General features: G+C 38.0%; 1 protein-coding gene across 1 annotated transcript in view; it reads right to left on the bottom strand.

The window, feature by feature from the left end:
• The window catches only part of LOC122645256 (probable LRR receptor-like serine/threonine-protein kinase At3g47570), a 46,853-nt gene that overhangs the window by 19,954 nt on the left and 10,929 nt on the right, over positions 1–15,970 (bottom strand). The window contains exon 2 of the mRNA XM_043838582.1: positions 14,700–15,555. Within this exon, the coding sequence (XP_043694517.1) occupies positions 14,700–15,555 (856 nt within the window). The remainder of the gene's footprint in view (positions 1–14,699; positions 15,556–15,970) is intronic.

Below are 15,970 nucleotides of genomic sequence, written 5' to 3'. Positions count from 1 at the left end.
GTTTTTTTGGTATAAAATACATACAAATTAAAAGAAACTGAGAGACGATACGTGCGGAAGGGGTCCAATTGATAAATTCCAAAGTCACATCCACCTTCCATTTGTTGCATGGCATGTAGTGTCCCCTACAGATCTAGTCAATTTGGAAATGTATATATGGATTTGATTTTTGTATCCAAGAATTTCCTCTAATTAAGTTGATAGCAAGTCGGTGAAAATTACCTCTCTTTTTAATCAATTTTTTGAAGACTAAAATCAATAAAGGGCAAAGCAACCAATGAAAGGTGGTCTCATTCAATTGTAGATATATACATGCACACACGTCACGTTCAACTTCAATTTGTTGTATGACATGTAGTGTCCCCTGCAAGACTAGTCAATTTGGATGTATATACGGATTTGATTTTTGTATCCATGAATTTCGATCTTTGAATCAAATCTTTAGAAATCTTTAAGGCCCGTCGGTTTGACGGATAAAAAGAGGTGAGAAATTTGTGAGGGTGGGCCCCACATATTGTGGATTGGATTGACAAAAAAAAAGATGAGTAAAGAAAAGGAAATTAATGGAATATGTATTTTGTAATGGGGTGGGATTCAGTGGGAGTGAGGGGAAATGGACATGGGGTGAGATTCCATGGGAAAGAAAGGAAATAGGAAGAGGAGAAAGATAGAAAATCCTATCAATTTGGTACGACTTTGAAAGTGAATGGGGTGGAAAAAAGAGAGGTGTCACTTCACCATAATGAGCTTGTTTGAAAGTTTCTCATCCAATTTAACCAAACAGTCACATTTATAATAGTTTGTGAGAAACAAGTATAAGTTTTTCACCCCTTTTTATTTTTTTCACTTTTCTCCATCAAACAAACAAGGCTTAAATGTTTTGGCAAAAAAATCAACGAAAGGAATCATATTGGTACCTAAGTTTTATTTGCAGACGTCTATGAGCAAGAGGTTTAGGAATCGGTATGTGTCTCGACCATTACCAATTTGATATTGATCCCAATCAGCCTATAATGATCCAGATCAGACTGATCTATCTTTATTTTTCTTCAAAAACCGGATTTTTATACTTATTTCTACCCTGGTCCATACCAATCCACCGATACGTATGGGATCAACATATGAAGAAAAAGTATCCTGCAAATCTATTTTTTGTATGCATTTTGAAAATTTGTTGAAATTCTTTTAGCATATTTTATACCATTTTTTAAAGTAAATTAATCAATAGAATGTAACTTTTACATTGCTCAGGAAAATTATCTTCTCAATTTGTCTGCCCGTCAATTTCTTCAATTCCATGTAATAGGGGGAGGTGGACCCCACCCGGGCAGTGTGTTCGAGTAGGGATAGGGTGGTCATTTTCGTCCCCCCCCCCCACCCCCCTATTAGATGGAATTGAGGAAATTGACGGGCAGGTAAATTGAGGGGATAAAGATCCGCTTGCACACCTGTAAGTACAAGTAAAAATAACATGAAGGGTTGATGGCATGTCTATTATCCTCCAGTGCCCATAATGAAATGGCTTTAAACAATGACAATACATTTGGAATGAAGGAGCTTTGTCTAATGTCCATACATTTAAACAAATTATAGTGCATGGGTTTTATCCTGATGAAGAAATGAAAATCACTTCATATGTTGAGACCAACATGTTGGATTTATTGCATTGGATTTGTGTGTGTCAAATCTAATTTAATTTGACTAAATCAATTAATTATATTTTCGTTACGTGCATATTATAATTGGTATACTTCGTGCAGACACCTGATCGCAATTTCGATCACGAGGCCACGGATTTTAGGAGAATTGCATCACCCTAAAATTTAGGAGGAATCGTCATGGCAAACATGAGGAACAAGCAACTTCCATGAGAAAGTGATTTTTACGTTCAACAACACCATTTTGTGCAGGGGTGTTAACACAGCTAGTCTTGTGAATTAACCCATGGTCAAACAAATACAATTAGAAAGCACCATCCATATACTCATTGCCATTATCTATGTGAAGAATCTTGATCTTGGCATCAAATTGATTGGGGACCATCCTATAGAATGACTCAAAACATGGAAAAACATCGCTCTTCTGGTGTAAAAGGTAAATCCAAGTGGTGCGACTAAAACAATCAATGAATGCAACAAATCATCCTTAACCAGAAGTAGACATACACTAGACAAGGCCCCACACATCAAAATGTATCACACCAAAATGAATCAAACTTCTATTATCAAAAATAGGGTAAACAACTCTAGTTTGTCTTGCAAAAATGTAAGCATCACAAAAGTAACTATTAAGATTACATTGTTTAACTAAATCAGGAAAACAGCTTAGATAAAGTTCATAGAGGCAGGTGACCCAAATGACGATGCCATCTATGTAACTCCGATAACACAAAAGTAGTCAAACCAGGGATAGATGCTATAGTAGTCAAAGCTGATGGAGAGTTCTCAAGCAAGTACAGACCACCATCCATTTTACTACTCCCAATCATACATCCCATTTCCAAGTCCTAAAAAATACAATGAGATGAAAAAAATGTTACTTTACAATTTAAATTCTATGTGAAACTACTAATAGACAATAAATGAGTAGAAAAATTAGGGACATGAAGAACAGAGGAGAGGGATCCATCAGCAACACGAACTCTATTGTTACCTAACAAAGGGAGATATTGAAAAAATTAAGAGACCCAGTCATATGATCAGTGACACCTGAGTTGATTGTCCAAGGAACGAAAACGACTGAGGCGCAATGGCCACAGAAAGAAATATCTGAAGTGGAATGAGATGAGTCAGAGGACATTGGCAGGGATGTAGCATACGTAACACTAGTAGATGGCACTGATGGAGATGAAGTCTCGAGCTGGGACATCAGATGACGCAAGGTGAGTAACTCTTCTTAAGAGAGAGAAGAATCTATAGAAGCATCCTTAGTGGTAGAATGGTAGGAAGCAACACTAATGGGATGAACCTACCCACGACCGCGAGAAAGTGGAGGACTCCCATATAACTTCCAACATTTGTCTTTGGTATGGTGTTCTTTCCCACAAAAATCACACTTCACAAGTGCTCTCTCAGAAACAGAGTTATTAGCAGTACCACAAGGAACATTCTCATGGGAAGAGTTCCCACGAGAGGAAGTGTCTGAGCTAGTGTAAAGGGTCGATCGCTCCATTGTCACAGGATGGAGCATAGTAGTACGGAGAATGTCTTCAAATTGCACCATAGATCACGGTTTAGGACATGAACCCTAATCTGATCAAACTCTATATTGAGACCAGCAAGAAAATCATAAACACGAAAGTTTATCTTCCCACTTTCTGAAAGCAACAATATCTATGTCACAAGTAGCGGAAAAGTCACGCCCCCATCCCAACAAGGGATAAAATACATTATAAGGGGTGACTAGGACGACGCTTGTCATCCTACTAAGCGCGGATCACGACACGTGTCCCAACGCATTGATCATAACTAATATTAAAACAATATAATATCGTGCGGAAAGGGAAATATTACATTCCAAATGATCACTAGTTTTAGAAGCGTATAAAATTAATAGTTACAAGATGATCAAAGCCTAGATGATAAATACTATAGTTAATCCATTTTTCATTACCATCTAATAATGATCAACAAGGGTATAACAAGTAAATGTTTATACATGGGCCTACGCCTAAAAATAAACAAAAGGGGAACAAGTCCCTAGAATTCTCACGGCCCGTAGGCACAATTGTCACAAGGACACCGTTGCCATGTTCCTCTAACACACTTAGGCTCCTCCGTACTGCATCATAATCTAAAAATTGTGTACACGAGGGGTTAGCTCTCCACCGAGCCGGAGGGGATGGGGATGCACAAACACACAATTCACATAGTCCAATGATGCATGCATATGTTAAGTAAATTTTCCACCTAACATCACAACTAAGTCAATGGCATATGCTCTCTGTGACAACTCGGGAGACACTGTGGGTCACTTAACTTATCGCCACAATGAAACCTCAATTGTCACCTGGGACCCTACGCCGATCGAAGCCTCCAAGACCACTCGGTGGCGGACCACTCGATAACCAATACTACCATGATCGCCTCTCCCACCTCCACGAGAATCCGGTGTCGATTACCCAACACCTAAACCCCCTTGGTAAGGGTCGTAGCATAAGGGTGTAAAATCCTAGCCACGACTACATGCAAGTCCTATCGTCCCGAGAGGTAATCCGGGCGCATCAACTTTTCATCTGGTTTAGTGCCCGGTTACAAGACGGACGCGCGCATCTGATTCAACATGACATTCAACATAATTTCTTCATAAATATATATATTATCCGGGGTTTGGACCGCACCGAGACCCATCAAAGTAAAGCATCTCCAATTAACATCATAACATTCATATATAAAAGTATGCAATATGCGAAGCATGCTTAATAATTTATAATGATGACATAATATACAATGCAATAATAATATAAAGCCCAAACAACCAAACCCACTCACAATATGTGTTATGCCCCGATGTTATGAGTTGTCGCCGAAATCAAGTAACACGTCACAAGATGAAAACTTTAAACCTAAATAAAGAGTGAAAATAGGGTTAATTAAGTAAAGGGACGGATCCCAAAAGGTCTCCCATAAATCATTTAAGTATAAGGTTTCGAAGTAGAGTGGTTGCAGGAGTGGTTTCATGCCCAAATTGCAACCACATGTAAATCCTAGGAAACCAGGGGCTCGGACAGTTTCGATCAAGGTCGGTTGCGATGTGGTTTTGAAAAGCGAAACCGAGTGTAAATCCTAGGAAACCAGGGGTTCGGACAGTTTGATCAAGGTCGGTTGAGATGTGGTTTAAAACTGAAACCGAGTAAATCCGACCTTCACAGGGCTCGAGGACAATTTTAGTCAAGGTCGGATGCGGATGTGGTTTCGTAAAACCGAAACCGAGTGTAAATCCGACCTTCACAGGGGCCTTCTGGGAAGGTAATTTCGTGGTGGTTTCTTGCGGGTCTAAAACCACATGTAAGTCCTAGCTAACCAGGGGCTTAGGAAGGTCTCGCCAAGGGTGGTTGCGGTGTGGTTTCTCGTGTCGAAACCACATGTAAAACCACATACCGCGAATCGAAAATTGAAGGGTTTCTTGCTAGGGATTCATTTTCCAAGGGGTTTAAAGGTAGGGAGGCTTCAAGAAAGCTTCCTCCTAGGTACATTAGGGTTCTAAGACCTCATTAGGTCCATGTAATCCCATGGATTTAAGAGGGAAAACAACGAGAACCTAAATTAAGACATAATAGGGTAGAAACCTTAAATTTCTTAAATGGAAAGAGATTACTTAGGCTTAGGGCTTGTAATGGAGTGAAATAACTCCACTATAGTCTAGGTTTAGAGGTTCCATCAATTCCTTGGTCGAATCTCTCCCATTTCCCAAACCTCAAAACTCAAAATAGATGAAGAGATGTGGGTTTCAATGGCTTACCTTCCCCAATGTAGAAAAGCTCCACGTAGAGGGCTCCACAAGGTGAGATTCCAAGCCTTCAACCAAGCTTTTCCATTCCTCCTTCTCCTTTTCTCCTTCCTTCTTTCTTCTTTCCTTCTTTCTTCTTTCTTCTTTCTCCTTTCTCTCCTCTTTCTCTCCTCCACGATTTAGGTTAGATGGGAGAAGAAATGAAAATGAATGCTTCTCCTCCCCCCCCCTTTGTCTTATTTATAGAAAATGGGCTTGGGTCCTTTAAGTTAAATGGGTCAAGTAGTTAAATGGGTGGATCCAAGATAAATGGGTTATTAGGCCAAATGGGTAGTTTAAGTTAAATGGGTCAAGAGGGCTTAATGGGTTGACCCATGGTCTTATTTAGGGTACAGGAATGGGTTAACCCATCTTTGGGTCAAATAGAGTCAAATGGGCCTCAAGTTGAATGGGCCTCTTAACTAAATGGGCCTGTCCATAGGTTTCAAATAGAAAAGAATCCACTTGGGGATGGGTCCATCCACCATGGGATTATAAGCCCATCACACGCTCCCTTAAATAAGGGGGACCCACAAATAGAATATTCCCAACTCAACTAAAATAGTCCGGGCGGTCTAAATCTTGACCCGCACTTCGAGGGCATCGAGGAAAAAGATAAATAAATAAGCCAAGGGCTAAAACTTACTTCTCCATTGCCATGGTGTGTCAATGGTAAGCCCGTATCATGGTCAATAATTTGTAACTGGGTTTGACCACCGGTGAGAACAGCTCACCGACGTGGCGTGATAACCACACGTCACGGGAAGAAATAATAATTAATTATGTTCCGGAGTGCGGGTATAACAAAAACTCTCATAGAAATCTAGCTCTTGCCACATACCTCGCAAAGCAAAGTATTACTGGTACAAAGACAGGTCTTTCTGCTTGGTGTCATGGATCTTCTTCTTGAGTTCATAACATTGTGCATCATTACTAACATGCGAATAAGTTTCATTTGCAGTCTTCTAGATTTTTGTAGAAGTGTATAGGAGAAGATATCCTCGTGCAGTGGTAGGATCCATAGAGTTCATGAAATATGACATAACAAAACAGTTGTCAGTATCCCATTTAATTTAAGAAGGACCAGGGTCAGTAGGCTTGATAGAATCCCTTGTAAGGTAGCTAGAAAGGCCATGGGAACCCACAACAAGAGAACATAAACGGGACAACATCAAGTAGTTACTCCCATCAAATTTACTGGAGCTCATAGGGAATGAAGGGAAGTCGCACTCGCACTGTAGGGCTACTCCTTCTTGTCCAGTAGATGCAGTCGATATGTTCGACATAGTTGTTGATCACAAAGATAAGGAACAATGAGAGATCTTACCACTTAAAATTATCTCTAAACATAGACAAAGGAGATTTAATACAAAATAGGTAAAGAAAACCTTGGTGGGAAAGAACTCACCAACAAGGAAAAAAGGAGGACAAGGCAGAAGTGGTGGTGGCTAGCAGCGACGGCGGAAGAGAGTGGTGGTGGAGTTGGTAAGACCGAGAGAGAGAGAGAGAGAGAGAGAGAGAGAGTGGAGGTTCTAGGGTTTGGCGGAAAAATGGAGAGAGAGTGGAGGTGGTGGAGGCGTTGGGTGTTGGCAACGGTGACACTAGGGTTTCATGAGCAAGGTCATCAGAGTTTGGATCTCAAGATTGATCTTTGCTCTTATACCATGATGGATTTGGGGAATTGAACTTATGTCGATGAGACATAATGCATTTATATACCCTTAGGGCAACACTAACTAAACCCTAAAGGATAAATGTACCCTTGCACCCATATTACAACAGTAATAAAGTGAGCATCACCTTCTAATCATCCGTAGTTGCTCTGAATTGATACAACTTCAAGAAATTTCGCTTGATTAAATGTAGGTCCCTCACAACATTTTTCATGTTCATACGTTCTCTTGGACATTCCATGGAGCATTGGAGTGCAATATGAATTATTGAAGTTATGCAATCTTGCAATTTATCTGTCCTATGACTAGGACCTTCTGTTATGTTGATAGCATCTTCTTCACTTTCTTCATTGTGTTCTTCCATGAGTAGGAGTGTTGGATCTAAAATTTGCATCACGTGTACATGTAAAGTTGCCTTTGCAAAGTTATGAAGATTCAAGTCATCAGTACACATCTGATCTGTTGGCCTCTTTGCTGTAAACATCTCTAATAAAAGGATCCCATAGCTGAATACGTCCCCTTGTATAGTTGTCTTTCCACCCATGCCATTCTGAAATTTAGAAACCTGTTGCTACAAGTATAACAATAAGTAAGTTGCAAATTTTCCATATAATAAAAGAAATTACAATCTCAAATATGGAGATTGTAAATATAGTATTCAAAAGTAGCAAGTTATATGGCCATTTCTTCACTTTAGGAACCACGATTCATTTCATTATGTTAGTAGGAATCCAATCTAAAATCGGTCCAATTAGATACTAGGTCCAATCATTCATAGTATAACCAATTTCTAATTGAAGTGAATATGGATTAAACCAAGATCCACTCTAATTAAGATAGAAAAGTATGTTGATATACTAAATCAACTATCTAGAACAGGATCTGAATAACCAACAATAGTTAAATTGGAATACTAACCCTAATAAACATGATCTATAAATCTAAACCCTTTTCTAAATCATCATTGGGTCATGTTTAACACCCTACAACATATTCTGCTTAGAACAAAAATTAACAACCTGGTAAGGGGAATTCAGATCTACAGAATCAAAATTTAATACATTTATTGAGAATTCAAAATAAAATTGTATGTTTATTTGTTACCTGGAGCAGTATAGCCAATAGATCCTTTTATCTCAATGGTACTAGCTTGAGCCTGGGATGAATTGTCGTCAGGCTCTAAAAGTAGCCTCGCCAAACCAAATAGAATATTGCTAGGCTTCAAGTCACAATGAACAATTGCCGCATAACAGTTGTAATGAAGGTAATCCAATGCAGAAGCCACATCAATTGGAACCTATGAAATTAGCTAAAGAAAATCCTCCAATAGCTTGGAAGAGCTCTTTGTAAGAAAGCTTTGTGAACTGATCACTGATTAATAGTGTGGATGGAGGTTTACTTTTTGATCTTCTTATCCAACAGAATATAAGAAAGGAAGATATCAAATGAAAACCAAGAACCACACCGATTATCACCAAAACTATTCTAAAAGCATTAGACTTTTCTCGTTTCATAGACCCATGTTTTGTGCATGCAAGTAGATGTAACTCAACAATTCCCCCACAAAGCTTATCGTTTCCATTCACCAAAATTGCACTTGCATTTCTAAAGATTCCTTTTGTTGGTACCTCCCCCTCAAGATTGTTGAAGGATTCAATCTTTGCAATGTTAAAAGATTTTGTAGATCTTTCAGGATTTGCCCTGATAAGTTGTTGTGTGAAAGATTTAAATCTTGAAGCCCCTCAAAAGAGTCAAAGATTGAGGAATGGTTCCTTCAAAGAAATTACCCTCCAAATAAAGATATTCCAAACTTTTACAATCACCAATGGAGGAGGGGATTTCTCCAGACAATCTGTTTTTGGAGACATCCATTCTAGAAAGGTTCTTCAAGTTACCTATTTCAATTGGTAGGGAACCAGCTAGAGAATTAGAAGATATGTCAAGAAATATTGATAAGGAAGAAATCAGGAAGAGTTGTTTAGGTACTAGGCCTTGGAGGCTATTATTAGAAAGGATTAGGTACTTTAATTGTTGACAATTTCCAATGCTGGAAGGAATGCTTCCGTCCAAATTGTTGGCATCTAATTGGAGTTCATACAAAATAGTGAGATTGCCTATAGAGGAAGGTATCTGTCCTGAAAGTCTATTTCCAACCGAGGATAATCTTTGAAGCTTTGGAAGTTTCCCTATACCAAATGGAATGTTACCTTTGAGAAAGTTAAACTCCATGGCCAAGTAGGTTAAGTTGACGAGATTCTCAATCCCAGTAGTAATGGTTCCATATATTTGATTCCCTCCTAGGAAAAGCGTTGAGAGTTGTGTTGAGAGATTGGATTTGAAGTTGACAATGGGACCCTTAAAACCATTTTGGTTTAGGTCCAAAGTCTCTAGGTGTGTACAATTCACCAAAGAACTTACAAAATCTAAATCGTCAGTTTCCCCTGTTCCACATTGATTTTCTCTAATACTGAACCATTGAAAGTTTTGAAGATTTCCTAAGTTATTAGGGACGGGTCCAACAATACTATTTCGAGTGAGATCAATTGTTTCAAGCGTTGAAATATTGGAGATGGAACTTGGAATGCTCCCTGAGAAAAGGTTCAGTCCAATTAATAGTGCTCTGATATTTGGAAGAGTGAGGCTTATGTCTTGTGGAAGGCTCCCATGCAGTCGGTTTCCAATAAGAGAAATAATTTGAAGAGCTGAGAGACTATATAGTGAGGCAGGGACCATGCCAGATAGGTGGCTTGTACCAAGTGATAGAATGTATAAGTTTGTTAGCTGACCAAAGGATTCTGGAATGCTCCCCTGAAGTCTATTTTTAGACATAGCGATAAATCGGAGGGAGGAGATGTTCCCAAAAGAAGCTGGTATTTCTCCTATTAATTAGGTCTGGTATTTCTCCTATTAATTAGGCCATTCAAATAAATAGAAACTACCTCCAGCTTTAATAGAGATGTAAATAGTTCAACTGGAATCTTTCCACCGTGTTTGTTATTGCCAAAGAAAATTCTTTTGAGACGAGTGCAGCTGGCCAAGCTAGTTGGAAGTTCTCCTTCGAGAGTGCTGTTTTCAAAACCAATGATCTGCAGTCGAATCAGATTACCAATCTCTTGGGGGATTTTGCCATGGAAGCTATTGTTTCGAATGTTGAGGAAACGAAGAAAAGTGAGATTTCCTTTGGAAGGAGATATGTTACCTCCCAAGCCCTTTCCTTGTAAATCCAAGGGGACAACCCGTTGTTGAGGACGATGGCCACAAGTGATCCCAACCCAATTGCAAAAATGGATAGAATCGTTCCAAGAACTTAGTGCTCCATAAAGATCATGATCAATTTGATTCTTAAACTCAAGCAAAGCAAAATGATCTGTCTCGTTGTTCCCCGTCTACGATCAGTGAGCTCCCAACAAAGAGGAGAATGTAAACAAGAATAAACTGAAGAAGTGACACAATGGACATATCATAAATGAATTAATCAATCACAATCTGACACATGTCATCCAAATAGCAAGTTGAGTAGTGCTTAGCAAGTTTCATTTCCATCACATGTTGCCATTTACCAGTTGTGAGTGATAAGGTGGTGGTCTCACTCATTTAATTGACTACCCGCAGGTTTAGTCAATTTGGATGCATATATGGATTTGATTTTTGTATCCTATAATTTCCTCTTTAGATTAGATCAATAAAGCGTGCAACCCATGCAACTTGATCCTCTACCCTACCCGGCCCCCTTTTAATTTTCAAGGTTGTTGAATGGTTTCATCTTCTCTTTTCTTTTGGAAGCAAAATGTGTTTGGTTTTTCCTTTCGCTCTTATAAAAGTCCGCGATTGGAACCCCAAGGGGTTAGCGCAGCTGGCTTGGAGGGGACATGAGACTCCGCCTCAAGAAGCGAGGTCTCGTGATCAAACCTTCGCCGTTGCATAATTTCTTGAGGCCACCCGCTTGAGGCTCACTAGGGTCCAGAAGCTCCCGGTTCATGCGTAGCGCGGGGGTCATGTACGAGTCCAGGGGGGATTTAGTCGGCCTAAAGTCGTCGGATACCCCTCCTATCTCCCAAAAAAAAAAAAAAAAAGTCCACGATTGGAATTCAAATCAATCTAGAATTCGTGATAATCGGCTTAAAACATCTTAACCCATGTTTTCGTATAGAATCGACTGGAGTTGGATTGAATGGGATCGGGATCAGCCTCTATCAATTCTGATATGTATGATCAATTTTTATATCCCTAAATGTGGCCCATTAGACCATTGGACACACTTATGGGTCCATCAAGCATTACAATTCACATAAAAAAGACTTCAATTGTACCTCAATAGGAAATATGCCATCAAGTTCCATGAGTGTCTCTCTCCTCTTTATATGAAAAGACATCTATGTCCTCTTGCTTTGATGATCAGGATGAGAAAGATAGACACATGGGAGTGCTAGCGTAGGCCACACTCCTGAATAAAAAACTAACTCCCAACACTATATATATAATGAGAAGCAGTTTTCTGTACGGGAGTGTGGCCTACGCCAGCACTCCTATGTGTCTATCTCTCTTCTCTTAAAAATAAAGGGGCAGAGGTGTCTTTTCACATACGGATGAGAGAGATAGACTCATGGGAATGCTCGCGTAGCTCCTTGAAAATTTTTTTTGCTCCAAACTTCCAATTGGGGACTCAACGATCTTATAAGTTATAGTTGTAAAGAAGCAGTAGTGGGAACATAGGAAGAGAAAATTGTTCTATTTGACTCTGTTAGTCACGCTACTCAAGTGCCTTTCTCCACCTCATTCATTGACCAATAAAGGTTTAACTTTATGGGTCTTTTCTAATCTAAGGGGTTCAACAATTTCAAACGAGACTATCTTTGTGGGACTTAGTGCTCCACTCCTATTATCATATTGGCCATGGTTTTCTTCCTAATTCAATTTGGTGGGTCAAGCATCCTATTGTTTCTTGCTTTTAAAGTCTCAAGAAAAATCATATTAAAAGATAGTCTACAAAGTGGTGAATGAAGGGTTTGTGAATCCTAGGATAGTGGGTGAACCGTCATTTATGGTTGGAGAAAAACTTTGTTTTTCCCTAATTAAGATATTTTTTGGAACACAGTAAAACTTGCAAGTGGTATTATATAATTTTTTAATCCGGCAATCAAAAAGTCAGTTGTACCCATCACAATTGACACCCCTAAACCGAATCACAAATTCTATTGCCAATGGAGGAAAGCAAAATCGGGTAAATACATATAAAAAATTTACCAAAAGTAAATACATATACGGAAAAAAAAAATGAAAATATGATCAAAGGCTCTTTAACATCTAAGTGACGAGATTAAAGTAGAGGCATGGCCGATCAATATAAATGTCTTCCATCACACAAATTGGTCATTGTTTCCACCTGTTGGTCATCGATTTTCATGCTTTTGGCCTGCTAGGATCCTTATTGAAGAACCCTAATTTACATCCTTACAGCTGATCTTGAACCTAAAATCCACAAACTGCACAACCACAAAACAACCCAAGTGAATTCTTGTGATCCAACCTAGATGTCGTAGCTGTGTTTGATATGCATTTTCACAATAGATTTGGGTCTAAATCGCATTCTAAAGTGAGAAAATAGTATTTTTTTTTCACTTTAAAATGTGTTATAAAACCTAGGATCCATTCTGAGAATACCTACTAAACACAACCTTAGTTTGTCCAAATGTTTGAAAAGCCCCCATCGAAGCTCAGCTTAAATCATCCAGTTTGAGAGGCTCCGAAGGGCTGACAATATTAGGCCTGTTGCTTATAATATTCTTAAGATGAAAACCGTTTTCGTAAAAACAAGCATTATTCCTAGCTCTCTATATTTAATAACAATCAATTGGGAGAAAAAAGCAATCAATTACAGAATAACTAAGCATGCTTCAAATCACAGTTTTTCCAACTTTAAAGAGTTGACGATATATGAGAAACAAGAAATCATCTCTGTTTTGAAAGAAGAAAAAAAAAAAAAAGAGTAAGAGCATACAATTTTATTCCATTAACATTCAAATATTGAACAAACATGCTATAGGCGTTTCTTGCAAGAGTTGTAGATGTCAAGATAACAGCTAGCCATTATGAACAAATGCTTGAAAGGTTGCCAAGATACATAATAACAATATTTTTAACAGATTTGTATCAAAATATCTAAATCTTAGGAAGAATATGGAGCTCCAGATAAGAGAGAACTAACCTTCACTCGAAGCAGATGCTTTACAATGACCAAAAAGAGGAATTAATAGAAAAGAAGTTAGCCTAAGAGGATTCAAATTGGAAATTGTTTTTTTTGTAAGACCCTTTGAATCCAGAGAGATTGCCCCTTTGTAAGGAGTCTCCAACCTAATTTCAAGATTGTATGCCCATTTTGAATTTTTTTCCTTTTTAAGAGGACCCCCTCCCCCCCCCCCCCCAAAAAAAAAAAAGAGCTTGGAATATAATTATTTGTTCAGTCTATCTCTAATGCATGATCTAGAACTTTGTTTTCCGCTATTTTTCATGAGCACTAAGTAGCCAAGACAACACAATAAATTTAAAGATAATAAATTCATAATCACCTTCTAATTAGGAGTAGTTGCTCCTGTCTTGATAGATTCTTGCTTCAAGAAAAATTCCTTTTGATTAAATGTAGCCCCCTCACAACATCGTTCATGTTCATGCGTTCTCTTGGTGATTCCATGGAACACTGAACTGCAATTTCAATTAGTGACATTACGCAATCCTGCAATTTATCTATCCTATGACTAGGACCTTTAATTCTATTGATAGCATCCTCTATAGTTTCTTCATTTTGTTCTTCTTTGAGGAGGAGTGTTGGATCTAAAATTTGCATCACATGTATAGATAATGCTGCCTTTGCAAAGTTATGGAGATTTAAGTCATCAATAAACATCTGATCTGTTGGCCTTTTTCCGGTGAACATCTCTAATAAAAGGATCCCATAGCTAAACACATCCCCTTGCATAGTTGCACTTCCACCCATGCAATATTCTGAAATTTAGAAACTTCTCGTTGTTAGTATAACAATAAGAGATTTGCATTTTTTTTTATGTACAATGCAAGAAATAAAAGTCTGAAATATGAAAATTGTAAACATACTATTCAAAAGTAGAAGGTTACATGGTAATTTCTTCAAACTTGGAACCTTGATTCTTTTCATTATTTTAAAAAGGATCCAATCTAGATTTGATCCAATTAGATATCAGGGTCCAATATGTTCACAATATAGCCAATTCCTAATTGAAATGAATATGAATAATGATCCACTCAAATTAAGATAGAAAAATATATTAATATACTCAAACAAATATCCAAAAAGATTTGAATATCCAATTGAACTGAAAATGATAAACATGATCTTTAGATTTAGACCTTTTTTCCTAAATCATCATTTGGGTCATGTTTAACCTTATAATGGATTCTGATTAGAATAGCCATGAACAACTTATTAAAGGGAATTTAGATCTACAGAATCAAAATTTAATATACAGACTGATAATTCGAAATAAAATTGTATAGTTTATTTGTTACCTGGAGCAGCATAGCCAATAGATCCTTTTATCCCAATGGTACTAGTTTGAGCCTGGGATGAATTGTCGTAAGTTTCTAAAAGTAGCCTTGCCAACCCGAAATCATTAACATGTGCAGTCATATCACTGTCAAGTAGAATATTGCTTGGCTTCAAGTCACAGTGAACAATTGTTGCATAACAGTGGTAATGAAGGTAATCCAATGCAGAAGCCACATCAATTGCAATGTTTAATCTTTGAAGACGGCTTAAACTCCTTGAATGATTATTTGCCTCCATCGGCAGATGCAACCAATCATCTAGACTCCCATTGGGCATGAACTCATAGACAAGGGCTTTGAAATCTTTTCCTGTTGAATCAAGACTTGAACAAGAAGTTAAAATCTTGACAAGATTTCGATGTCGAATATTTCTTAATGCTTCGCATTCAGCTATAAAGCTCTTGTAAGCTCTTGGATTTTGAAGGTTGAGTACCTTGACTGCGACAATTGTTTCATCTTTGTCGATAATCCCTTTGTATACAGAGCCAAAACTACCAGAACCTATGAAATTAGCTGAAGAAAATCCTCCAGTTGCTTGGAAGAGCTCTTTGTAAGAAAGATTTAAGAACCGATCACTTATTAAGGATGTGGATGGAGGTTTGCTTTTTGATCTTCTTATCCAATAGAGAGTAAGAAATGAAGATATCAAAAGAAAACCAAGAATCACACTGATTATCACCAAAACTATTTTAAAAGCATTGGACTTTTCTCGTTTTGTGCATGCCGGTAGATGTAATTCCGCAATTCCCCCACAAAGTTTATCATTTCCATTCACGAAAATTGCACTTGCATTTTCAAAAATTCCTTTTGTTGGTACCTTCCCCTCAAGGTTATTGAAGGATAAATTCAAACTCTGCAATGCTAAAAGATTTTGTAGATCTTTCGGGATTTGCCCTGATAAGTTATTGTTTGAGAGATCTAAATCTTGAAGCCCTTTCAAAAGAGTCAAAGATATAGGAATAGTTCCTTCAAAGAAATTACCCGCCATATAAAGACGTTCCAAACTTTCACAATCACCAATGGATGAGGGGATTTCTCCAGACAATCTGTTTTTGGAGATATCTATTGTAGAAAGACTCCTCAAGTTACCAACTTCTATTGGTATGGGACCCACCAAAGAATTATAAGATAAGTTGAGAGATATTGATAAGGAAGAAATAAGAAAGAGTTGTATAGGTATTGGACCATGGAGGCTATTATTATAAAGGCTTAGGTCTGATAACCGTTGACAA

The sequence above is a fragment of the Telopea speciosissima genome, chromosome 11 (genome assembly GCF_018873765.1).
Source record: "Telopea speciosissima isolate NSW1024214 ecotype Mountain lineage chromosome 11, Tspe_v1, whole genome shotgun sequence".
In the NCBI taxonomy this organism is placed as follows: domain Eukaryota; kingdom Viridiplantae; phylum Streptophyta; class Magnoliopsida; order Proteales; family Proteaceae; genus Telopea; species Telopea speciosissima.
Note: the sequence above shows the minus strand (reverse complement) of the source record. Positions and strands in the feature narration are given on the sequence as shown.